General features: G+C 35.3%; 1 protein-coding gene across 4 annotated transcripts in view; it reads left to right on the forward strand.

Annotated features, from left to right (window-relative positions):
* Positions 1-27,995, forward strand: part of LOC106469668 — a 50,423-nt gene that overhangs the window by 16,346 nt on the left and 6,082 nt on the right. For 2 of the 4 annotated variants that reach the window (XM_013930173.2, XM_022398246.1), the window contains exons 2-3: positions 5,322-5,576; positions 8,259-9,832. In XM_013930173.2, the coding sequence (XP_013785627.1) occupies positions 5,363-5,576; positions 8,259-9,262 (1,218 nt within the window). In that variant the 5' untranslated portion in view covers positions 5,322-5,362 and the 3' untranslated portion in view covers positions 9,263-9,832. Of the gene's footprint in view, positions 1-5,000; positions 5,577-8,258; positions 9,833-27,995 lie in introns of those variants that run through there. The other 2 variants (XR_002612889.1, XR_002612890.1) reach the window with 2 other exon arrangements.

The following is a 27,995-nucleotide window of genomic DNA, read 5'->3' on the forward strand; positions in this document are numbered from 1 at the left end:
AAAAACGGTTAACTTTTATACGGTATTTTAGTAAGATGTACAAGAGTCGCTTTGAATCAAACGCATAGAAACAGGCGTGACCTTCGCTATGAATAGAACACCGGAACAGGATGTTAGAACTAACATGCGTATTAGTATAGAAGTGGACATTTGAACTCGGGGGGGGGGGGGTGAGTAGAATTGAAAATCATCATCATCAACATGCGCTACAAGTTTCTGTTTAAACTAAGAAATAAAAAATGGGCTGATTGTACAGAGTACGACCAAGAATCTATGACGTTAGTCGAATTGTAAACGTACGACTAAAATTATTCATGTTTTGGGGTACGGCTCAGCATTAATAACATAATATATTAGTTTGTAAAACTTAGGTAAATCAGTGCTCACTAATATAAATACACAAGTGTTCATCGCCCGTATATGTCATATCGAAGACAGAAGAGTGCAACGGAACGTGTGCATCAAGTTGCCAAAGGAGTAACTTTGTATGTATCGAGTGAACTTGGCATAAATTGCTTCTAAGTTACAGGCGACGAGAGTAATTTCAGATATTTCTCCGGTATTGTTGCTGAAATATAACATGTAGATCACAATTGGCTGCTTACCGAAATTAAGTTGTTTTGAAAATTACATATAATTTAACCAAACTTAAGCAATAGTGGTGTTATTATTACTGTGACGTGAAACACGAGTCGAATATTCCAAGTTTAACGTCGAGAGATTATAGGTGCTTTTTGTTTTCTTTGGTGAAAATTCTGTGGTTTTATTTTTATTGTTAGGTTACATCAACATTTTATTCATTTTAGGTATTACATGTTTATTTTCTAATACATGTATTTTTTTTAAATAAAATACGTAAGCTAATTAGCCGTACTTTAACTATATAGTTCCCTGTTGTTGTTTTTTAAGTTCGTTTTGAGTTAATACGTAATTTTTAGAAGAAATTAAAATGACACTTAAGAACTCGGAGACCGTTAGTTTAATTCATTACTGTAGTTAAATTACTTGTATCATATATATTGACTTTATCAGTAAGAAGTCCAACTCTGGGTCTAGAACTTATTGTAGAATAGTTTGACTATTTCTTTACTGTTTTTCGATCAGGTCACTTTGTTCTTGGTTATTAACTCTGCAATTTTGCTGGTTGAATCAGTCAACAAATGACACGTGTATCGATTCTCAATGAGTCGCCATCTTAAAAAATGTACTAGTTGAATCGTTATTGTTGTTAATGTTTGGTTGTGTGCGACCTAAGAAACAATGATGGTTATACCACAACCAAATTTGCGTTTTGACTCGGGTCATTAATTTAATAAGATTGTTTAGTAACAGATAACCGTATTTAGATTGACGGTTATATTATTTTGCGGTAATAACCAAAACGATTTAGTTTAGTAGTATGTCAACTGTTATCCAGCTTTAATTATATTTTTGAATAGATTATATTGATCCTGAATTATTGTCATTCTGTTAAATCTGAATATGTGTTAACTAGTGAACTGTCATTCTCAAGCCCGGAATACCTAGTAACTTTCTACGACACAGAGGTTTTAATGTTTTAATTCTTCTTCTGGTTTATGTTGTATGTCACGGTAGCTAAGTTTTTGTTCAGAGACCTGGATTTTTTCTTGAGGTATGTAGGGCATTCGAATGACCTGAATACACGAGTTAAAACTTCTCTTGCCTTAAGTGTCAATGGGGATGGTTAATAAGTGTCACTGTAGGATTCCATATGTTAGTTTATTTAACCTTAGCATACCACTGGCTTGTAGCCTTGATATTTTCGTGAAGGTCGAAGATTACTTAAACCTGTTTGTACGAAAGAAAAATGGGGTGGAGAGGGGGGGGGATTGGTAAAGAAAATGTGAAGGTACACTTAAGTACTGATATGATAATCAAAGTATATGTATCGGTGTGTGTGTAAAAGAAAATATACAGTTCACTTTTCTGAATTAAGAGTACCTAATCGATACATTTGAATTAAGAGCACCTAATCGATACATTTGAATTAAGAGCACCTAATCGATACATTTGAATTAAGAGCACCTAATTGATACATTTGAATTAAGAGCACCTAATCGATACATTTGAATTAAGAGCACCTAATCGATACATTTGGATTAAGAGCACCTAATCGATACATTTGGATTAAGAGCACCTAATCGATACATTTGGATTAAGAGCACCTAATCGATACATTTGGATTAAGAGCACCTAATCGATACATTTGGGTTAAGAGTACCTAATCGATACATTTGGATTAAGAGTACCTAATCGATACATTTGAATTAAGAGCACCTAATCGTTATATTTTCTCTAGACGACTAGATTGTTATTCTGATTGGTAGTCTCATATATATATTGTGTGAAGGGGGGGCTGTTAATAATAAGCTCCACATGACATATGAAGTGTCTATGTGTTCTTATCTTCAACAAAATTTCAGTATTAGCATGTTTGTAATTGTTTGACTGTTGGACTTTGATCCTGAACTAGACAATACATTGTCATATAGACGTTTTTCATCACTGACATCCTCACCCTCAATCAATTTTTTTCTTTTCTTTACAGATTTAGCAACAGCTTTGTTGAACTACAGTTAGGAATAGACATGCTTCGTGATTAATCATATTAAAATAACAAGTAGTGTTAGTACAAAGTGTTGAAGGTTTTTACAGTACCATAGTTTGCAAGATGTTGTGCCGAAGGAACTTATTGAGGTTCAGTGATATAGTATATGTTATGAGCACGACTGTGAAAATAACATAGAGGGATTGAATAGCTTGGTTTTGCTAATTTTCTCCGAAAAGAGTTTTGGTTTTTCAACATTTTTATAAAATCAAACTCTAACGTGTAAAAGCGTATTGGTACTTAACCTTCACTGGGTGTGTATGACTTGTCACCTAACGTGAGCTAATAGGTTTTCATATCACAGCAACTTGAATAATACAGTAAACAAACATAATAGTGTCGTAAAGATCTAGTCAACTCTTGACGACACGCATCCTTCTGTATAAAAGTATTAATAAGAACATCAGATTAGTTACAGTAGTAGTAGTAAAAGTCAGGCTATAACTTGTTTTGTTTAACACTGCTCAACTCTAGTATTACATCTGTCGTAAATACAATATGTAGTTAATTCAAATGGCCGTTAGAAAACGTTACGAATGGTGAAACTTACGAGAGGAGTAAAAAAAAATAATGTTTTTGTTTCATAAGTTATTCCTGAACGTTTTATCGATAGTTGTTTGTCTTTTTTTTTTTTTTTTCTTAGGCGCTACAGCGTCTACTTGCTTTTTTTGTCATTGAAACAGGTCCATATTAAAATGTGAAAACGTTCAACTGACGTTACGCGTTTTATTTATTTATTTTATCTGAGACGAAACTGAAGAATCAGAAACAACTATTGGTCATTATAATTTATTTCTCGCATGTTATAGTTTTCTGATGCATTGATTTAATTATTTCTTGTCGGTTAATTATACCTACTCGTCTTCGTTGATATTGATTACCGTTAAAGTATTTAAAATCTGATCTATACGGCTAGCTTAGTTTTGACGAGAAGTTTTTGAATAAGATATTAAGTTGTTATAATGTGTTATATTTAGGGAGAAAATTGTTGTGCTAGAGGAAAGGTTACACTTTTAACATGCTGAAAGTTTTCATAAAATATAACATGTTTAACTTTTACTGTATTAGCAGTAAATAAATTGTGTGTAACATCTGTGTACGTGTATCTTGTACGGTGCCGTTTTATTTTATTTTTTTCCTGTGTGGTCAAGATTTATCTGACAAAACACTAATCATTTTTATTTCATGTCTTCTGACACTACTTGCCTTTCTGAATCAGGTCAGCACGTGTTTATATTCACGAGCTGTTTGACGGGGCTACTTGTTTATAAGCCAATGACGCTTTATAAACTCTGCCGGACTACTTTTACACAAAGTCCTTGCATATGATGACTACAGAGTATAAGATTGCTGTAACTGAGTCCACAGGCTCCGACCTTGTATTAACCCGTTTACGTTATGTTCAGCTAAGTTTCTATTATTTTCACCTGACGTTAAAGTTTTTTTTTACTACTTTCATCTTTTAGATCAAACGAAAAGATGTTCACACACGTAAAATTATAAAACATTTCGAAACTCTCAAATTGACACCCAGTATTCCAGTTATCCACGTGTTTGATCTTCTAAGTTCGATTAACATTTTCTTGCCTATTCACGCGATCAAATTCCATTTGTTTATAAAAGAAAGTTCCCATTTAGTTATTGTATTCTGTGGAATATAAAATGGATCAATTCTCGGCAACATGAACTCGTTAACACGTGCCCAAAGATTAGTCTTGTAAAGATTGAGGTGCTAAGATCAGATCTGAGATAGATGCTAAATGTAAAGAAAAAACAAATATTGAGCCAACTCAAATTTTTGGTTGGTCTCTGTTACGCTTTTTATGTGGCACTACATAAGTATTCAGACTGCATTTGTAGAATAAAATGAATATAAGCCTATGCTCTATGCAACTTTTTTATTAGCGTAGCGATGCAATACTTAGCGATTTTATAATGTTTTCATTCTTGACGTGATATTGACTGGATGCTTTGTTATGCAATTTAGATTATATTTTAACAAATTTGAAAATAAAAATAAATATTTCAACATAGATAATAATAAAAAAAGTAACTTGATACAAGTGTTTGAAAAGAAATGAAAGTATTTAGTTGTCCAGGAAACTAATAAACATCTTTATTTCTGAAGAAATCCTGAAAGAGAGAAAGACTGGAGGCTCACAGACGTAATCAGTCAGTTGGTAGAGTAACATAACACTTGAAACACATACAGTCTTCGAAGTCTTGTGGCTTTGGGTTATCAGCTTATGGGTCAGGATCTTAGTCTAGCCTAAAGCTATTACACTAGTAGCTTTGGTGATCTGTCTCATAAACCGGTGTTTCCCTTCTTTTTCGCGATATTCCCTCGATGGCGCTGTTTTACCAGTTTTGCGGCAATTAACGCAGCGTTCCGCAACATGTGCATATGCGTGTAAAGGTATCACAGGGTGACAGAGGGCGCTGCCGATGCCCTGCCTTGAGCACGGCGTCGCCTCTCAACCAGTGGAAACTGTCAGACGCTGAACAGGGAGGCTCGAGGGTGGAATAAGAGACTGGACTCGGGGATATCGACTTTTTTTTTTATAGAAAGCCTTTGTTGGTTGAAGCTGTGTCATTCCTTGATTGATGTTACGTATCTAGCGCGCTCTTACGTGACTAAAAGACTGAACTGTCTCAATAAATCGTGGAAATACATTTCCTGTTTTTTTTCCAGGTGGATGAGGTGGAACCTTTGGCCGATGAGCCAAGTACAGGATGACCTTAGTTTTGCCAGCGTTTTGTAGTAACCACCCTCCCAACTCAAACTTATCTCTATTTCCCGAGAGTACCACCATCTCAAGTATGCCTTGTGGTTTTGACAGCGAACCTTTGGAATTTGAGTCGGTGTTGTTTTCAGGCGAGTGGCCGTCATCGTTACGGGACATGCCCGGGTCAACACAGGACAGTGACTCATTGAAAACTGCCCCAGGTAAGGCGCTTTGTAATTTACTAACTCAATCTTCAGAGACCAAAGGTTTTGTTTTCTTTTTTAACCTTTACTGGATGAGGCGGCTTTTAGACTAAAACAACAACAACAACAAAAAGATAATGACGTCTTTGTCTGTAACCAGTTTAGGAGAGAAACGAAGTACAATGTATACTACTGGTAGTAGTCATGTTTTTATGCTTAAAACTGCTGTTAAGTTCAAATAGGTCAGCGAACTAAATACATATACTCGCTTATAGAAACTGAGGTAACTGTTACACTTGAATATAGTATATACATTTGTAAATTCGATTATTAACCTTCCCGCACTTTTTTTTTTCGTGAATATTCGCTGAAACTGATTACTTTTCATAACTTGTCAGATTTGAATTGTGCTGCACGGGAATTTAAAATGTTTCGTAACGTGAAATATTCAGTGGTGTTTGAAATTGCGTGCTTTTCGTTAACGTGCTCACAAGTATATTAAAAGTTTGAAGGAAAGTACAATACATTTCCCTATGCCATATGATTGTTTAAATATAAGACGTGTTACTGTATATCGGTTTATTTTTGTTACGTACTAAAAATTAGCAATAAAAATTGCGTAAAGAAGATGTTATTTTTTTTAAGTCGTATTAAAGGCAACAGCCAGCTTTGATTATATTTAGGTGATACAAGACATGAAAAACGATGGTTTACATTTCTATTTATACGATATTCAAAGCAGTATCGTTTTGTCAAGGATGGGAAGTGGGAGAAAATGCAACTTTACCGAAGAACGGCATATATATATAACATTATGTTTAAAGGTGATGGTAATATATAACATTATGTTTAAAGGTGATGGTAATATTACTAAAATTACTTAATTGTTATCCGCAGATTTGTAAAATATTAATTGAAATTTTGAACTTTGAAGTACTACTGACTCAGTATCGTACTGTTTGCTACTTCTACAAGGGAAATCACCTGGAAACGGAGCAACTGCCCTTTTGAAGCAACCCCTTAACCATTTTCTCTGTAGTTGCATGACTTAATGTGCCCCCCAAAAATGAAAGAAATTGAATTATAGTACAATTTGCAATTATTATTTTTAAATACTAAGCTGGAGCAGGAAAATTAGACTAGTCTTCAGAGAACAGATTTGGTATTAAACGTATTTCACCTCAAGGTTTTTGTGTACTTTAAGTAGTGATAGATATGTTTTGAATTCATTTTGTATTGCGACTGAAATGGCTGCTCAAAGTTGTAATTCTCTTTAAGTTACGTGTCCCGTTTGTGATTTAATGAAGTTTTAAAAAAGGAACTCGGTGTACTAGCGTTAGACTGGTTTCATTAAAGACAGTTGATATCGTGACCTAAAAAGATGCCGGCCCAGATGACTAAGGTCGAACTTGATGTCCGATTGTGTGCATAAGATATATTGGTAAATTTTCACAACGATCTTTGCGTTAGTGAGAATTGTGCAACGAACTTTTATCCGTCTGTCAGTTTCAGGATAGTAGATGTTAAAAATTTGTCTTAATCTGGGTTTTATTTGGAAACCTTTGCAATTCTACATGTTGAAACTTGCTTGTTCCAGTTGAAATTCCGTTTTATGGGAGATAATCTTGAATGAATTAACAGTCACGATCAATTTACATTGATGAGAAGTCGTCTACGAAGAATTTGTGGATATTTTTATACCCTAGATTTAGACTTTTATTGCAATACCTCATCTAAAATGTGATATTTTGAAATCGTTTCCCGCTCACTTTGTTATAAGCTCAAAAACCCTTCATTTTCTCATACAAGTCGGTCGTTTACAAAAATTGTATTAGCAAATTTTGGTTCGGGAATACGAAAATGATACTTCTACGTGTCAATCAGACACTTTAGTTAACATAAAATATCGGTTAATAAAGTAACGTAGATCATTAAATAAAATATATACGATAATGCATTTTTTTATATTTACTTCACGCAATATTATAACTCGTTAAACACTAGCTGATATATTGTGAAAAATAATTTTTAATGCTCATTTTTTTTATAAAACTCTTCTGTTATGCGAATCGTAAATACCCCATTATTAAATCATCTATTTTACTTGTGTTTGACTTTTTTTTTTTTTGCATTGTACTGGCATTATGTTCTATGTTTTTGGAAGTATAAACAAATGCAGTGAAATCATTTTTCTCGTGCGTGTGCTTCTCCCCTACCACCCTGAAATAAGAGGAAGATAATTATGTATCATAAACTAGTTTGTGTGGTAGTGAGTGAAAGTGTTTTTCATGGGGTATGGACACACTTATAATAATAAAATCGAACATTTAAACAAACGCGGCCTTATCTTTTTTTCCGACGTTTGAGCGTGACAATAAAGACAAGTTACTAAGGGAAAGCTTTAGGTTGTTTACTCATATGACATCTGTCTCGTGCTGGACACGAGGCATTCAACAGCTGAAGGTTACGTTCTTCCAGGTGTTCGGGTCAGATGCACACACGGTAAAAAGGAAGGGGGGCTGGAGAGGAAAATTAATTCCATTGTTGAGAACAGAGTTAAGTCAGATGAGCAGGAACCACGTTAGTGACTGGCACAACAAGTCTACTCCGTCTAGGTCATTGCTCCGATTGCAACTTTTTGCGTGTTGAACACCCGTTTTGTGGATGAGGTGCTAACCTTTTCTGCTCTTTTATTTTCAGGGTCATCTGGTGGCGACGTATCTGAAGGCCGAGAGCTGCCCTCTAGTGACAACAAGAGAAAGTTTCCTCGGGTTGAAGAATTGGGCGTAAAGCGTGCGAAGAAAGAAGACGATGTTGACAGTTATGTTGACGTTAAAGAAGAGAAAACAGATGTTGATCCGGTTAATACTGTTCTAGTGTCAGACTTGGATGTGAAAAGTGTTGGCCAACAGTTAGAACAAGGTCAAGATGAAGAAATGCCTATTGATGATCTGTTACTTCCTCCTCGACGGCGTGTGCCACAACTGTGGAGTACACGCATGCGTTGGAAAGACGAACGGCGAAAGGTATTAAAGTTGTCGATGAACAAGTTACGGCGCATTAAGGATCCCGAGGCTTCTTTGTGTCGTTCAGTACTCATCAACAACACCGTCAAATATTTGCAACAGGAGATCCGTGAAGAAAAAAATGCTGGCCACCGTGTGGTGGGAAGAAACAATTATATCTCAGACTCCAGCCCGTCTTCCGCTTGTGAACCATTCTCTTCACACCCAACTTCCCGAAGTTGGGCTTTCGATGCTGAGCCCACTGACGTTATTCCTCGAAAATCTCGCAGTGATTCAGTTTCCTTCTCTCCAAGCAGTAGCGTAGGGGAAGACACGACCAACTACGATGAAATATTCTGTTTGGACGAAGACGTGTTACGAGTTGATTTTCCCAGTAGACACTCTCAGCCGCAATCAAACAGCGGATCCGTTTCTGGTCAGTTAGCTAGCTGTGACTCAGTAGCCTCCTGCACGTGCACCGCCTCAAGCGGCAGCAATAGCGTAGTTATTGCATGTTCCAAACCTCATTCATCCAGTCACAAAGGAAAGAATCTGGACGACTATAGTTCACGCCGTCAGACAGCTTCTCCCAACCCATGTGCCACACAATACCGCATCAACCATGAGTCATACCTCTCCGACGTGTCGGTGCTGGACTCGGTTGTGTATCAAAGTCTTTTAGCATCATTGGAATCGTGAGAGCAGTGTAACAATCAGTCTTAAAATAACGTGTTAAAATTGTGATTATTTGTCAGTTAATCGGCCGAACAATACCACGTTGCTACTCCATTCTATCCACCATTCTTCGCCATATAAGTAGGCAAGGACAAACAAATAGCTTCATGGAGGCAGCCGTAAAGTTGGTTTTGTATATTAATACATATATGTACATTGTCGTTGGCCTATTTCCACCACAGATTTGTCTAGGTGAGTGAAAAGGAGAGATCAGTCAGGCTGCGGAATGTGGGTCGCTAGGGGGTACTGACCTGGTTTATTAAGACCACAACTAAACAACAGCTATAAGGAAACTGTTCCTAGGCAAGCTGTTCCGTAAACCAAATGGCCTAGAACATATTGACTTTATCCTCGTACATTAAACCAGTTTAATGTCAGCTAGAACTTTCACACCTGGCTGCACACTTCCGGTATTGATAATTAAATGTTAATTAATCCAATTTAGAGAGGGTTAATTAGATGTTTTCAGTTGTTTTTTTTTGTTTCTCATGTTCAGCTCTTAAAAATATAATAAGTGCCCCCCGACATATTTATTTTAACTTATGTTTTTTACTTAAAGTTTAAAAGTTAGAAAATCAAGTGGCGTTTTTTTTTTTTAAGTTGATGTATTTTTGCGCACGAATTTGGTCGATTCTTAGTTTGTGTTCGATTCGGAATCATCGAATTAGTGAGAGTTTAATGTGAAAATATAAGGTTTTCTTACTTTCATTGTTTAAGGCATAAGAAACTCCTTATTTAGGGAACTAAGACCAATATGACGCAGTATACTGCTTTTACCTATAATCTCGTTAACCACGTGATTAAGCTCAAGGTTGTAATTCGTTAAACATGTTACGATATACAGACATTTTATAGGACGCGGCTTGTGATTTTCTTCAAATATTACTTCTACCCGGTTTTACTCTCTTACACATTTAATTGTTGCCAAAATATTTCGGTTGAAATTAGTTATTTGATGTATCATCTCGAAAACTTCAAATAGGCAAAGCAATACGTTTTTAGTTTATGATTTTCCAAACAATTTTGTTTCTACTGAGTCAACATATATATACTACTACAGTAGTATGAAAATTTAATAGAACACCTCAACACTTCATTTTTTTTTAACTTTACACTCAAAGTAATAATATATTTGCTATGGAAATTAACTTGTAATTATTACAAATTGATCTTAATAGAAACTCGTGCAAAATTAATATTTAACTAACGTTTTTCTAATGCTAATGATTAGTGTGATCACCCTTCGCATTAATAACAACTGGACATCATTGCAGCATTGTGTCTATATATTTTCTCGAAGTCTCTGGGGTAATTTGATTCAATTTTTCTTCAAACTGTGTTCTGAGGCTTTTTTTTTTTTCGGGACACTTTTTTTTCAACAGTGTGGGCTCCAGTAAATCCAAAATTTATTTTGTGTAGTTAAGGTCTGGACTTTGTGATGACTATCCAATTCGCTGGAGCTCTTCTGGACTTTCTTTCTTTGTCAAATAATTTCGACGTTTTTTACAAGCTTGTTTGGGGCCATTATCTTCTTGAAATATTAAATTTTGCCCAGTCAGCTTATTTCAAGAGAATATAGCATGATGTACAAGTATATTGTGGTATTCAGAATTATGTGAAGATGGCCAATACCATTCGCAGACATAGTGCTCCAAATGATCGAAGAGCATCCTGTATGCTTGACACTCCAGCTACTGTTCCAAAGATCAAGATACAAGTAAGGACTTTCTTGATGCTACTCTTCTCCAAAGGCCACAGTTCTGCTGCGTTCTTTAGACGTATTCTTCAAGCTTTAAGTATTTGTGACTTGTTAATATCAGGTTTTTCGCATTTTCCATCGGTTTTTCAGGGAATATATATAACATCTTTTGTAGTGAGCTTTGTTTTCCGTCCCCAGCATTGGACTTACTTTTGCTGTATCTGTTTAGTGTGTACTTCACAGTACTTAGTGGACAGCTGGGGTCTTTAGCAATTTTTCTTGAATTGTAGTAAGCATCATGTAAAGATTGAACTTTGTAAAAGGATGCTCATCCTCTCTCTTTTGGCATTTTAATGGCAACATCACACTATATTGACTGTACTGAGTGATATTTTTGTAGAAAAGAAAAATTACCCTTTATGTATATATATATATATCTGCATGAAAAAGGCCGAATGTGAAAATTTCATAACTTTTATACAATGGCTGGTACAGAAACAAAAGGCAATAATATGTTACTCCGCTTTGTATTCATATGAGACATCTTTTGACACAATTGTATTGCACTTAATAATTTGACTGTTTTGCTTTTTCCTTAAAAGTTGACAGTAATTAAATGTGTAACATATTAAAGTCGTAAATAGAATGAGAAGATCGATAATTAGTAACAGTTCAACATTTAATATTACAGTGATTTTATTTCAAAGGCACAACAAGTCAAAACTAAAGAAGAAATGTGGTGTTCTAGTAGATTTGTATACTGCTGTACGTAGAATCTGAAATTTGAATCAGAAAAGATGAGGGCCAACCCACAAAATAAAAATAAGTATTTGGGTTTTGCTTTCTCCGTCGTTCTTACGGCTATACTCAGTCGTGATGACCTTCGACTGTTTTCTTCCTGAATGGTCGCGTGATATTGAGTATTTTTAGCCACAAGTGTCCTCACCACGGTTTTGTTATGATTATTTAAAAATATGTACAATTCAACAATCAGATTGTTTATCCCGTGCAATATTTTGGGTTATGGTAGCTTAAAAACTTTAGATAATCGGGAATATTATTCTGAATTAAAAATACCATTGTATTCCAAACTATCTCCCAAATAATAAGTTCACGTTGAAATAAATTGCTGACCTATTGGTTTAAATATTGGGGTTTTCAATTGATGATAATTTTACAGAAGTTTGCTACAATTACTGAATAATTTGATATTTTTCCGAAAACGTTTTTGTTTGAAAACACCGAACAACCTCCAAAATTTACGTGGTTATGTAACTGAAATATTTTTGTTTTTTTTAAGCTGTAATACGGATATCCAAAACTGAAAAACAAAGTAAAACAACTAATATGAATCTTGAGTATGATGTATACATAAACACTTATTTCATATCAGTATGACTTATTTCGTTGACGACTTTGAATACACGGCCACGGATTATTGAGTACATGTAAATATATTTTGTGGTTCAGTGTTGGCAGTGTCATTCCATGTTTGTGGTGCTTTGGTGTAATAGGCCCTAACGTTTGTCGTAATACTGGGGATGGGGGTAATATAGCCAAATAAATAGATTTGTGTTAATTCTATACCTAATTTTTCCCTGTTCAGCGGTTAGCTTGAAATTTTAGCATCCGAGGAAAAACGAAATAGCATTGAGTGTCTTTTTATGCGTTAGATACGTGTTGCCAGCTAAATTATAATACGTTTGAGAAATGTGTATTAACGTGCATGTTATGTACAGTTCTCGCCTTCACTGATTCAAAATTGTATTTGAAGGGAAACAATATTTTGGAATCGTTCGAAATGTTAGTAATTTGTGAAATGTATATTGGGTCATGTGTATAATAAACGTCTTAGAGACTCGTTTGGAAATATCAAAATTAGAAAGTGACAGGTGTATTTTACGTGGTGAAAACTGAGATAGGTAGGATGCTCCAATTTTGGTTGATGAATCGTCAGTTAAAAATCAGGTTTCAAGTTAGCAGTTTCAGCACAAATGTAAATATTTATCGCTACGTTTTGAAATATATGTAAACCTTAGACCCATAACATTGATCCTGGAATGACAGAACATAAGCTACTCGATCTGCCACTGTGTAATTAACCCGGCACTATTATTTTACCCATATATTACGTTTGTCTGCGTTGTAGCTTTAAGATCAGTGTTTTCTAGTACTGATTTCTCAATATACTTTTTTTTTATGGCATACGTATGGCTTTGGCATATTCCTATGTCTCATTTTCATTATTATTTAATCAAAAGTAGGTATGTTTTCCTGTTGTCTAGTCTCTTTTATACACAAGATTGATTCACTGTCGCAGACTTTGTATGGAAGCACACAGTTTTAATACACTGTTGGTCCTACGTGTCAATCTGGATCTCATCGTTAAGGTAAATTATAACGTTTTTCACATTGAAGGATTTTTTTTTCTTACAGGTCGTTGGTGGTTCATCACCATTAGTACTTACAATCATTGTTTAGGCTCCATAAAATAAATTAGATCTATTTTGTTTTCGCCATTGATTGGTGTTTTGATTGAAATATGAAGAGTTTCAAATTTAATAAAACTTAAATGTACTCGCATTAAACTTTCGGACCAAAAACTATTCAACGAGTTTTCCTAGATAAGTAAAAATGTGTGGACAGAATTAGTATAAAAAAAAATCATTAAAGCTAAGTCCCAATATATTATTTAGTCCTAATTACAGCTACATGAACTTGTACAATAAATGCAATTAACTTCATCATTGTAGCAGAAATGGATATGTTCCTTAAAGTTTGTGAGGTTAGGGCTTCTTTGGTATTTAAAAAAAAAAACGTGCACGGCTTTTTGTTCGAAATTTATTTAGAATTTTGTTTACGAATAATCTAATAAATCTAAACGTTTTTTTCCATGATGATTAAGCTTTTTAAAAATAGCTTAGTATGTTCAAAGTTAATATGGTTATTGAGACTATAGAAGACTGAGATAATATAGCTGGACTTTTGCTATACATCAGAATTGTTTATAACTTTACCATATGTTGTGACCTATAAATCTTTATATTTAAGACTTTTATTTCAAAAATTTGAAAAATATATTCAAAGCTAAATGGCTAATTAAAATATTGATAAAATTTCGTTGGGACAAAATTAGAGATCGTCTTAGAAAAAAAAAATAGCTTCTCATCTGAGCTATTTTTCAATACAGTATTTGTATTTGAAACGCCGTTTAATAGCGTTTAAGTTGAGTAAAACGGAATCTATTGTCCTTGTGGTGTTGATTATTAGGAAATACCATGCGAAACGTTGCAGCCAAGATGATTTTCGTAAGAGCTCAGTTATAACATGCAAGTTTTTCCGTTGTAACAAAGATTGGTTCTTTGTGCTAGAAAAAAAAAAGTTGATGAAGTGGGTTTTTGTACAAGGTCATTTGTATGATGATGATAACCTTTACATAACACACCCTAAGCTTTTTAAATGCTTATAGATGTTCCAATGTTTTTACCTATGCTGCTGTTTTACCAGTCCGAATACAGCTAGTAGTTATTGTATTTTCATAAATAAATGAGAAGCATAAGAAATCCTTTTTCTGTCTGTGTCTTTTGTTATAAAATGATCCACATTTAAGTTTCACTATATTTTCCTATATTTTACATGTTTACTGACCATATTGAAATTTGCTTAAACATTCTGACTAAATTTCAAACGATAGAAACTCCAGAAGTTCGCGATTTAAGATTGAATATCAACACAAAGCAGTACTTAAGACTGAATCACGCAAAACTAATAAGAGGCTATAAGACATTAAAATTCTAAGAATCAACACAGCCGTTTCACGCGTTAAAACGAATAAGCCAACTCGAACAATAACCGTTATATGTTCACGTCTAGACATCCATTATCAATGGGCCGGGCGTGGTCTAGCGGTGAGGATGCCCAGACTGTAAATTCGAATGTTCATGGTTCGTTGGGGAAATGGGTGCACCATGAGAGTATTTGTTAAATTTCCTTATTCTGGAGTAGTCTAGTAATTTGTAGTAAGTAGTGATGAATGAATAGATAACTGCTAGTCTATCAGTTCAAAATTAGGGACAGCTATGGGGAGACAATCCTTGTGTGGTTCTGTGAGAAAATTACGAGCAAAATAAGTAATCTTTTAGAAGTACCGTTTTCCCGCATATATATGCAATATATAAATTCAGTCTTTTGGGGAGAAACAAGCACGTTCCAAGTCGGCGAAAGTAATGCGTGGCAGTCTTATCTTGCGAAAAATCATATAATAGCTTTTCGAGCTTCAAAGAACTTGGAGAATACTTATTAGCTAGGTTATATAAAGAACAACGCTTAATAATATCAGTTTATTAAAAAAAAAACACTCTACTAATCTATAAAATGTTACATTAGTACTTATGGTAATCAATATATTTTTGTATTTGTTTACACGAGGATACAGAAACTTTTAAAGGATTATCCAGAAACAATAAGAAAACAACATCGTAAAGCAAGCAATGGTAATCAAAGTATGGAACGGTTTATATTAAAGAGAGCTCCAAGCTAAGCGAAGGCGTATAACGAAAGTATAGTGTTAAATGGATGTTTAATTGAAAAACTATTTTAATTCTTATTAATACGACAGCATAAGAAGTAAACGCATAATGATCGACAAGAATACATAATTTCTAAATATTTATTCGTTTTCATGTAATACTTTTGGATAAACATAAAATAAATATTTGTTTTATTCGCATTTCAATATGTAACTGGTAAAATGTTCATACCGCCACCTCTTGGGCTATTCTAATCTTAAGATTGTAACTTATAGCTTGCGTCTGATATCCAAAACAATGCGTGTTTGCATAACGTCACACGACGAGAGTAAAAAAAAAAAAAAGCACCAAGCCTTTGAAACTAATTTAATATAAATTGGCACAGATTGGAGTTTGACAGAATAATTTTTCCGTGCCAAGTTTTTTATTAATTATGTTTTTTATCTACATTAAGTTGAAGTGTAGTTTTTGGTTATATGTTTTTGATGTACGTTAAGTTGAAGTGTGGTTTTGGTTAATTGTAAAAACTTGCTGGTGGTTAGGGTATTGGACTAGCAATCTGTGGGTCGTGGGATCGAACGTCGAAGGGATACTGTAACGTGGTGGTTAACACTACATTGCTAAAGGGTATCCCAGGAGTTGGCGATGGATGGTATTGACTAGCTGAATTCCTTATAATCTGTCACAAAAATAGGGACGGCTTGCGCAGATAGCCCTTAAGTAGTCATGCGCGAAAGTCAGCAAACAACAACAACAAAAAAAAGTAGAAACCATGATTTCGAAGATTAACTGTGAGACCTTGTGGGTTTTGTCCGAGAAGCTGTTTAATAGTTGAGTCTTAGTCAGTGGTTGTGTGGATGAAATATAAAGTGTGTTAGGTTTGCTCCACTAGTCACTGTGAGAAACGAGTTGATATTCTGGCTAATGCAAATTACTCGTTCCGCCTAAATATAATGTTTATACATTAATAACAACATCAGAAAACTCTATAAAATTGTTAATGTACTTGTGCCATGACATCAGGCATAACTATCGGTGTTTGGTGATGAACTGAAGAGATACATAACTTTAACAGTGCTTTAAAGTCTCCTCTGAAGAAAGGTATACGTTGTCGAGGTTTCGATAAACTTTTTTGATCAAAAGTGAGCCAACTATTCGGATAGGTGAGAGAGAACTAATCGGTAACTTATAATTATCAATAAAAAAAAACTAAACAGAAGAATTTCACGTCATAAATCAGAATAGAAGAAAGTTAAAACATTACATCATCAGTTGGGTGACCTCGCTCTTAGTAACGGTACTTTCATACCCAGTAATATCTCGCGAAATTCGAGCAACTTTGATTATTTTCTCGCGAAGCTACAGAAGGGCTGTATGCGCCTGCAGTCTCTAATTGTGAACTTATAGACTCACAAGAGGGAAAACAAATAGTACCTCACAATTCAACCGTATTTTAAAGTTGTAAAAAATACACTAAAATTCATATTGATTTATTTTACTGAATTCTTCCTTTAGAGTCATAGCTTTGGCCTGGCTCAAACTATAGAATACCTATCAGAGGCGCGCCCATACATCCACAGTAATAGTATATTTATTTCTGTGTACTTGTGTGCGCTAAAAGCGAGGCACTGCAGCTGTTTAGCGTATACCATCTGCTTGGGGTTGTTAACAGATGCAGTTGCGCTTCGTGGAGTCACCCTAAAAGAAAAAAAAAAAAAAGCGGAGACAGCACGTGACAGGTGTCATCTTTTTCCCGCCTTCAGATAACCGTCACTTGTTTAGTGTTGATGTTTACGCTGTAGTCTACGCTTTGACAGGTGCTGTTACACTAAGAAGATGAAACAAACAAATTTGAATATGTATGTGTATGTGTGAATATATGATTTTGAAAGTGAACGCCTGCTATTTACATGTACGGAATTACCATACATCTTTTGAGAGCTTAAAGATTATCCTGACCCATAAAAGTTTTGGTACATGCATATTAAAAAGTCAGAAAAACAATACACATATTCTAGGTATATCCGGTAATGCCTCTTATACTTTAACGTATTTATTTTAGGACATGAAATACGAAATGCCTTGCTGAACAGCTTGCAGTATCGGTACATTTGTAGATTTGTGATTAACGTGCAAGGTGGTTTCTTTATTGTGTCATATTTATCAATATATATAGGCATATATCTAAATTAGTTGTTTGTTGAATAATGCTTCTCTTTATTCTGTTGGACCTTAGCATGGCCTGAGGGTTAGGGTGCTCGACTCGCAAACTGCAGGTCACGGGTTCGAATCCCCGTCATCGAAAATTCTAGCCGTGGGGGCGTTATAATGTGACAGCCAATCCCATTATTCGTTGATAAAAGAGAAGCCCGAGATTTGGCGGTGGGTGGTGTTGACTACCTGTCTCCCTTCTAGTCTATCACTGCTAAATTAGGGACGGTTAACACAGATAACCCTCGTGTAGCTTTGCACGAAATTCAAAACAAACCATCTTTTATACGGTCTTACTCATATCCATATACGACCAAACTTTGTCAAAATACAGCAAAAATAACTATAGTTTCAAACAAAATCTGATAGAACTGTATACGCAGAAAAAACGTGAATTATTTTCGTAATTATCGCATAGGAACAAGTAGGACTTAGTTGTTGCTTTGTGTGCTTTTAATACTTATTATGTCTTAACCAATTGTTACTTTGTTTGGTTTTTGTTTTTAATTATGCACAAAGCTACACAAGGGCTATCTGTGCTCTGCCCACCACGGGTATCGAAACCCGGATTCTAGCGTTGTAAGTCCGCAGACATACCGCTCTGCCACTGGGGGGCCAATTGTTACTGAATATGGGTCTATGTATGTTTAAAAGTTGTTTTGGTTTTAATAACGGATTTTCCATAATTCAGCTATGCAGATTTCGAAAATAATATTCATTTTTGTTATCGCGTAAGGATTTTTTTTTACAAATCGGGAAGGAAAAAAATTCTTACTTAGACCAAATTATTATTTCGTTTACTACAATGAACATTTTTATTATTATGTTTTTTAACAAAAATATAAACAAACTGAAGAAAAAAAGAAAAACACTGATGTCAAACGAATATACATCCTGATTTTTTTGTGAAATCTACGTCTTTTAGTCTCAAAACTACGTGTTGTGGTCTTTCTTTTATGTATTGCGTTATGACTTTTTGTGAAAAATCTGTGCGTGATGGAGAGAAATGGATATCATTTTAGGACTCAGCGTACAGGAATTACTGTAGAACATGTAAACATTTCTTGAAGACGATAAAACCATCGAAGACCTGTGTAACCTGCGGGTCATAAGCGTTTATTACGACAGCGATTAACACTAGCGGTGTTTCTGCAAATGCTTATTATAGGGGGATATTTGGCATGTTTGCCAGAAATTATAGTAGTCTTTGCTATATTTTGCCTATACATGACCCTGTGTAGTTTTTTAGTGGTCTTGTGTTGTGATTAGTAGGACGAAAATCACAAAGAATCCGAATCTGGAAGTCCAATGTTCAGTATCTTTCTCTTCCCCCCCCCTTTTTTTTGCATTGGGAGTTAATTCAGAAGGCTGTTACGACAGTGGTAGTCACGTGACGCTGGCAACACGTCATGAGTTTCTAGAAGGATCATGACTGTTCCTGGCAACTCTAGTCTTTTCTAGGCGCCCTCTATTTTAGTATATAAGCCCGGCAAATAAAGCGGAGAATAATTGCAGATAGATGGAGATAGAGACGGATAATTTAGTCAAGTGAGCGGTAGTGACCGTAAGTAGAGTGCGTGAATCGTTGTGAATTATAGCGTGTGTTTAAGTTTAAAGTGACTGTGGAAATTCTGTGTATTATAAAGTTGTATCGAGAAATAATAAACTAGTTTTAGTTAAGAAAGGACTTGTGTCGCTGAAGTTTCTCGGAAAGAATTTCTACGGGAAATTAACAAACGAACAGAGACGTAACAAATCTAATTATTGGTAGAGTAACACAAATTACAATAGTTGAATCTTGTGCAACAACTACCAATTACAGAGATTGTTACTTAGGAGTTGCAGAACTTTGTATGTCATATGTTTTTGTTCAATTGAACGACTTATTGCTAATCACCTTAGTAGCGACAATATCTTTGAAACTGAGAAAAATGGTTGTTTTCGGGTTGTAATTTCCATAGGTGTAGAAACTAAAGAAAACACATAAAAATAATAATGTTTGTTTTAGAGTAAAGTCACACTGGGCTATCTGTTGTGTCCACTGCGGAGAATCGAGCCCTGGATTGTAGCGGGGGCCTACGAAAATAATAATATTAGAACATACCACTTTAAACGTATTTATTTGTTTTAGAATTATTACGCACAACAGTCTCTAATTTAGAACTCGTAGACTAAAGGGAAGACAGCTTTTCAACAACACCCACCTCCTCCCTAATCGAATTCGTTTAGATATTATAACCCCTGCAAAATAATTTTCGAAACAAAAAACGAAAACGAAAAAACAAACTCAATTTAAAATAAGTGTTTCGAAAAAAATAAAACTACAGGCTATACAACATGATAACTATTCAAAATTGGACGAGGATGACCTAAGTGTAAACATATAGAGCTGAGAATCAGAACGTCCAATGTTCGAGATCGCGAAATGCCGCTAAAGACGCACTTTACTTTCAGCTGTGGGGACATTTTAAAACTAACGGACAATCCCGCTATTCAGTTACAACTAGCCATGTACAGAGTGGGCTTGTACGTGACGTCACAAAACTTTATATTTCATTCATCACCACCATATTGGACGTCATATATACTCTTCTAGCAATACAAGATTCACATATTTTTACTTTTGTGACCAGTTTCTTTTTCAAAGAAGGGGGTCGAAGGCTATTTAGTTTCTCTATATACATTTCTTCCAGGTGATTTACAGCGTAATATAACATGATATTAGTAGGTAAGTTTGTTATTTATCGCTTAAGACAAATTTAAGCACTTGACGTCCAATATGGCGGAGTAAACTATAGACCACGTGATTGTTTTTACGTCAGTGCTATAGGAAACTGACCGTATTGTTGGTTGATTTCCTTCTGGTCAACAATTACCTGAACCCTAGAGGTTATCTGACCTGTCCATTTAGCCCGTGTGAGCATAATGTGCTGTTTAGGTTAAAAAAAAACAACAACTAATATTAACTTGTTCAAAACCAGTCTTGTCAAGATTTCTCGTTATCGTCTCCTCATCCCTGGCAGTGTACGTATATAAGAGTGTTTTCAGGTGCATCAACTTTCTAAATGATCACGCTTTATGTTATGCCTCTCAACTGAAAGTGAATAGATAGTTATATATGCACACTGGAAAGTAGATCCTGTAGATAACAGGAGACTCTAGGATTTGGCTGGTTGAGGGAAGTATGAAAGTATACGTGACGTTGCCGAAGAACATTTCACAAACAAACTATATATTTAGATAAAGGAAACGGAAACGCAAGAGGGATAAACAAAATGTAAATAAAACAATTTAGGATAAGTGAAATTAAGTAGATAAATAAATAAAGCGAAAACTGGATTCAAAGCAGAACCAAAATCTAGATTAAGAGAATTTGATTTGTTTAGTAATAAAGCACAACGCTACACAATTGGCTACGTGTGTGTGCTCTGCCCAACGCGGGTATCGAAACCCAGTTTCTAGCGTTGTAAGTCCGCAGACATGCCGCTGTACCACTAGGGGGCAGGTATTGTTTGTTTGTTTGTAATAAAGCACAACGCTACACAATTGGCTACGTGTGTGTGCACTGTTCACCACGGGTATCGAAACCCAGTTTCTAGCGTTGTAAGTTCGCAGATATATATCAAGAGAAAAGAAATAATTGAAAAATCCTCTGGTCGGGTGGAGATCAAAGGCAAATTGAAACTGCCTCCAAGCCGTGTTTACTGTATTAAATAGAAGTATAGAGTTGAATAAACCTTCAATTCAAGAAGCACATGGTTCTCAATAGTTGGATCAATCATAATTAGTCCTTCCAAACTACGTGACAATCGGGTAGGTTGTCTCACGTTGTAAATAAAGTGTGTGTCATTGAGATGACAGAGAAAAATCTAGACCCGCACCAACTATAGAGGCTACACCCCTAAGGTTATGTTTAACAGTGGTCGATAACGGACTTCCATGGATCCCAATTAAAATACAAATGATTTAAAAAATGCCCCTTAGAATTTATCTCAAATGTGCGGAATGGTTGAGTTTATGATGCAAACCATCTACACTTCTTTGCTTATTTTTTGTTTTTATTTTTGATTAAGTATATTCTACAAGTCTTACAAGGGAATCGAGGTCAAGGTCAAGTCCATTTTGAAGACAAATATTGCTTTACAGAAAGAACAAACAATGTATAGGTAAGTCCACTATAACGTGGGAAATGGCCCCCAGTGGCTTATAACGCTAAAAACCGGGTTTCGATGCCCGCGGTGGGCACAACACAGATAGCCATCTTGCAGCTTTATGGTTAAAAACAAAGTGATTAAAAAGCATGGAAAGATATCCGCTAAAACTAAATTTATTATGCATTTTGTTCCGTTATTTTTTATATATCTTACGATTGCCAATGAAATTTTTGAATTAGATCTTTTATCAAGATGTCTCTAAAGGTTGTCGATAGGTGATTTCAGAGCCAGTTGCTATTCTAAATCAATGAAGAATATTGGGTTCCTCTTCGTTGACATGTCGTGTCCTATGGTTCGTTTTATTAAATGATCGGGACTTCGCCAGGAACCAAACACAGGTGTCAAAAGTGGCGCCACAGCTCTCATCTGCAGCAACACCCGACAAGATTAGCATATGCAAATCGTTCTTATAAAGTTCGATGAACCCTCATTATGTGTGAGGAAGTATAGGGGCATACATTTTTTAACTGATAAAACTAGACGAAGGGAAATATAACTGTATCTTACAGTAAGTTGGTGTTGTGTTTTTGTGTGTGTGTGTGTTTTTTTTACAATATATTTCCTCGCCTCAAATCTGAACCTGAGACCTTCCGCATGCCCTCAAACTACTACTACAGTGTTACGGAAAATACAGAGGCTGAATACATTACAATTAAAATGATTTTAGAGCTTCACCACGTCGTTACAGTCCAAGTTGCCACGTCTGGTCATGTTCTAACTGACGACTGTGCATCTTAGTAATATCCCTGCAGTGTATTTTCCATTGTAAAAGGCTCGGATGTAAAGATGTCGTGTCAAATATACACCACTTCTACTACATGCTTTTCATACCCCATCTAGTGACATGCTCATCCTTCCAGCCTTGGTGGCATTATAATGTGACTGTCAATCCCACAATTCGTTAGTAAAGAATTGGCGGTGGGTGCTTTTAGTTGGTTTCCTTTCCTCTGGTCAGTAGCTCAAAAGTAGAGACAGCGGCAGATAGCCTTAGTAGCTCAGCCATAAATAAACCAATCTTCTAGTGTACGAGGATGGCGTTTCCCAGAGCTCGTTTCTACAGTCCAGTTGCACAGAAATCCATAGGCGACTTGACCGGTATGCCTTAATATGGAATAGCACCAATACTCGTTTCATTCTTCAGTTGCTTGAGGTATGAGATACTTAAACGAATACGTCGTGGAAGCAATTTGTGTGCACGTGACTTGTGTCGTTTTTCCAGAAGGAGATTCTTCCTGATTATGTTGCGTATTGTTGCTTGGAGCACGTGGATGGCTTTTCCCATTGACCTTTTGAGTTTGTAGGTTCTCACGTGTTAGAAGACACTGCATTTTGCTTCCCGCGGTTAGGGTACGATCTGTTGCAGGTCTTTTTCTGGATGGTCCTGGTTCCACAAGTTGATCCATGTTCTTTTGTTTCTCAACGAAATTAAGTTCAAGGAATATGTCCGTCTTCGAAATACTAAATCCCCGATATGAACATACCTTTCAGACCTGAGTGTATGAATATTTTGCGTCGGAAAAAACTGTTACATACACTTTTCAAAAGCGATCAATTTGTCGGAACGTCAAATAATAATGCCAAAATGCAATTCCATTTCGGCTGTGGTTTTTACGTGACTTGCCGATTTTCAGTATTCAAACTGGGTTATACTAAACCCATTTTATATAATATAACGTACTCAACCCCTTGTTAGTGTCTCACATGAAAATGTGACAAAATTTTGGAAATTACTTTTATTAAGTGTTTTGCATAATAACTTCAACATCGTTTTCGCGCATCAAAAATACTTTTATTAAAAAATAACGAGTTGTAACACTATTGGTAGCCACACGATGTTATAAATGAAATGCTAGAAGTTGAGTAATTGTTTTTCTGTTTGCACGAAAATTATTTGTATCCTTTGACCAAAAAAAGAGAGCACAGAGGAGAGATCAATATAACAAAAGAAATAAAAAAAGGCCCCGGCATGGCCAGATGGTTAGGGAGGTCGACTCGCAATCTGCGGGTCGCGGGTTCGAATCCTCATCCCACCAAACATGCTCGCTCTTTAAGCCGTGGGGGCGTTATGACGTGACGGTCAATCCCACTATTCGTTGGTAAAAGAGTAGCTCAAGAGTTGGTGGTGGGTGGTGATGACTATTTGCCTTCTCTCTAGTCTTACGCTGCTAAATTAGGGACGGCTAGCGTAGATAGCCCTCGTGTAGCTTTGCACGAAATTCATAACAAACAATATAACAAGATATCTGAAAATTATAAGTGCAACTTTCAAAATATGGCGGAATTTAATCTATAGGTTATTGTTAAATAACGTTTATGAAGCTAGCAATTTCGTAGTATAGATGTGAGGGTTTGTATTTTATACTTCCTGTGATAATTAGTCGCTACTTGTCATAAAACTTTGGTTCGGTTAGTAATAAACATTTACGACATTTTAATCGCTCAGAAGTAAAAATACAGATAATAACAAGAAGGATTTAATTTCTTGTGATGATTTTAGTTGTTTCGTAGTTCTAAGTGATGCAATATGATATCATCTCTTTTTTTTTCCCTTACAAGTGATTTCAAGTTTTTTTCATTTTGATATAAGCAACTTCACTAAACTTTGAAATGTGGGGACTGGCGTAGCCAGGGGAGGGGCATGCCCCCTTTTTCTTGTATTTTTGTTTTTCACCAGTTTCTCCCTGCAATTTTGCCCCCACCCCCACCCCAGTAGTACAACGGTATGTCTGCGGACTTACAACGCTAGAATTCGAGTTTCGATACCCGTGGTGGGCAGAGCAAAGATAGCTCATCGTGTAGCTTTGTGCTTAATTACAAACAAACAAACCCTGTAATTTCCACAGTTTTATGTTATTTAGTTTCAACTTACATCAAAGTCTTAATCACGATTTCCAAAATTCCAACTTCAGCGTAGTCGCGATTCGCAGTAGTTGAGTGACGTCAATAAAGTGGCATGTTATAACACTCATTTAACCAAGGTAAAGGAAATAACAAAGTTTGAATATTATAAAAATAAATAGAAATTAAATGCAAATATGAATGTTAAGACTTGCCCCCTCTTTTCAAATTCCTGGATACGCCAGTGAATGTGGGATACCATTATGAACATATTAAACTTAGACGCGTTCATATGAAAAAAAAAGAAGATTTTGGACTGCCGTTTTATTTTTAGCGGAAAGCTAAACAATGGGTTATCTGAGCTCTGTATAGTCCGGGAAATCGAACACCGGATTTTAGCATTGTAAGTCCGGAAACTTACTGCTGACCCACCAGGGGACTATAGAGAAATATAAAAAGTCTTATATTTTCATTACGCCTTAGAAGACTGTTTACGTCTAATGAGTTTTGCACGTATTAATACTAATATTTTCATACTCTTTGGAACTTATGAATTACTGATTTTTATTCAAAACAATGAGTTGTGGATTTACAATACTCGCCAAACAAAGGGGTAGTTGGATTTACAATACTCGCCAAACAAAGGGGTAACTGGATTTACAATACTCGCCAAACAAAGGGTTAGCTGGATTTACAATACTCGCCAAACAAAGGAGTAGCTGGATTTACAATACTCGCCAAACAAAGGGGTAGGTTTTGTTTGGCGAGTATTGTAAATCCGGGGTAGGTGGATTTACAATACTCGCCAAACAAAGGGGTAGGTGGATTTACAATACTCGCCAAACAAAGGGGTAGCTGGATTTACAATACTCGCCAAACAAATGGGTAGCTGGATTTACAATACTCGCCAAACAAAGGGGTAGCTGGATTTACAATACTCGCCAAACAAAGGGGTAGCTGGATTTACAATACTCGCCAAACAAAGGGGTAGCCCTTAAGGAAGATATATCACCTAAAGTTACTTAACTCATTTGATTATTTACGAAAGTAATTTCTACGTTGAACATTATTTTATTTTGCGTTTTACATTAAATAAAACTTCACATCCTTAAAGTGTAGGCGTGAAAATCATCCTTAATGTTCTTCCTTTGAAAGTTGTTTCAGAAGACAAGGAACTTTTTCATACAAATATACAAAGCTTCGTTTCATATCATTACTGATGACAGTAATAAATGTGATGACAAGAAAGTTAGTTAGGTAATTTATGCTAGTTGTTTTATACCTTATCGCCGATCTTTGTGTGTCACGTGAAGATTACGGATGTCTGCACCAATAAGGAGCGAATATAACACGCTACTTATTGTGTGATCAGTTGTAGTCCAGTTATAACCAAAGCCCTAAAAAAATAGTTTAACCTGGGCTCCTTTATATTCATATTTCGAAGCTGGTTAGCCGGGTTCAAGTCTGTGCCATACCACAAAATATTTCCTGTGCTTTTAAGCTGTGTGTGCGTTATAAGAGTGAGAGTCAATGTCTGACTGGCTGCCTTTTCTCTGAACAGTAATTCAAGATTAGGAAAGGCAGTAGATAGCTTTAAGTAGCTTTGTCATAAATACAGACACTTTATACATTTAATCTGTTTCCAGCCACTTTTATAACAAAGTTACCACTGTCGTCAAGAAAATCTCTAAATTTTATGTGAACCTCTCGACGCTAATACTCATTATATTTCTATTTAGTTACGTATATTTCATTTCGCTTGATATATATTTATACATATTTCAGTATGAGGACAAAACAATATTTATTTATTGATAACTAATTAATTGCTCACTTACGTAAAGTCCTAATATATTACTATACTATATAATATTATTATTAATTCGTTACTAATACTAAAAGTTCTTAGAATAGTTATATTTGTATACCAAATCATTCTGTTTTTCAACAAGCGAAATGCATTGGTAAGATAGGTCACGCATTATAGTCGTCAGAAAATAGCGACCTCTTTTTTTCTTTTTCTTTAGATAGTGAAATATATACGAAATATACGTAATGATCGAAGGTAAAATAGTAAATGTATATTAGCTGACATGTTGAAGAAAATGTAATAAGTTTGTACTTCATATAAAAAAGTTTGTATTAAAATGTGTGTTTCTTTGTACTACACAAATGTACCCCAACTCACTCAATATGTAGCTTATAATTACGACCTTGAAGAATACACTGTGTAGTAGTAGTAGTAGTAGTTAGACGGAAGTATCATAGCGCAGCTGCTTGTCGATCTTACTTTTTTATCGGAGTAAACAAAAAAAAAAGAGTCCAGTGATAAACGTGATAAATTAATGTATCAGTTTGTCATCTGTAGCCCTGACTGGGTCATAATTTTAAACAGATTTTCAGGCATGATCTGCTAGTGGAAAGTGGAGATCTCTTATTATATTTTTGCTTGATATATCCGTTCCTGCGCGTTCACCTTATTCTACTCGTTAAACCGTTTAACATCATCATGGTGTATTACTTGAATGTTACCAAGACTTTATGTTTGGGATACATATGTGACATATTTCAAAAACCAGTAAATCAACTGAAAAATAGTTGTTACTGTCATTTATTTGATTTGAAGCGACTGCAGATATTAAGAGAGGGAAAACGACGTGAGAGTCTCCGACGGCCAAATAAGAATGTTGTTACTCGTTGGAGAAACAGTATACGACATTCTGGAGTTTTCTATGATTTTGTTTCTGCTAAAAATGATTTCTGGATCTACCAGTATTAGTTATTAACGCATATGACATGCCAAAGTAATATAACTTGATATAAGCTTTGATTGACACACAATAAATCTGTTTATCATAGATCTTTGAGTTAAATTACTCAATTCAAATCCTCCAACAGAAAACTTGCTAATTCAGGTAATCGACGTAAGCTTTGACTGACAAATAATCAAACTGTTGATCTTAGATCACTGAGTTAAATTACTCAGTTCAAGTCTTTGAACGGAAAACTTAGAAGTCAGAAATATATATATCAGTAAAACAGGAGAAAATAAGGATCAGTTGACATTCCTTGTATACTTTGTATATATGTTAACCTATACACGATATACGTGCTTTGATGGTTTACTTCATTCTTACGTGTTTTGATGGTTTACTTCATTCTTACGTGTTTTGATGGTTTACTTCATTCATACGTGTTTTGATGGT

This window comes from Limulus polyphemus, unplaced genomic scaffold, assembly GCF_000517525.1.
Source record: "Limulus polyphemus unplaced genomic scaffold, Limulus_polyphemus-2.1.2 Scaffold3604, whole genome shotgun sequence".
NCBI classification, from domain to species: domain Eukaryota; kingdom Metazoa; phylum Arthropoda; class Merostomata; order Xiphosura; family Limulidae; genus Limulus; species Limulus polyphemus.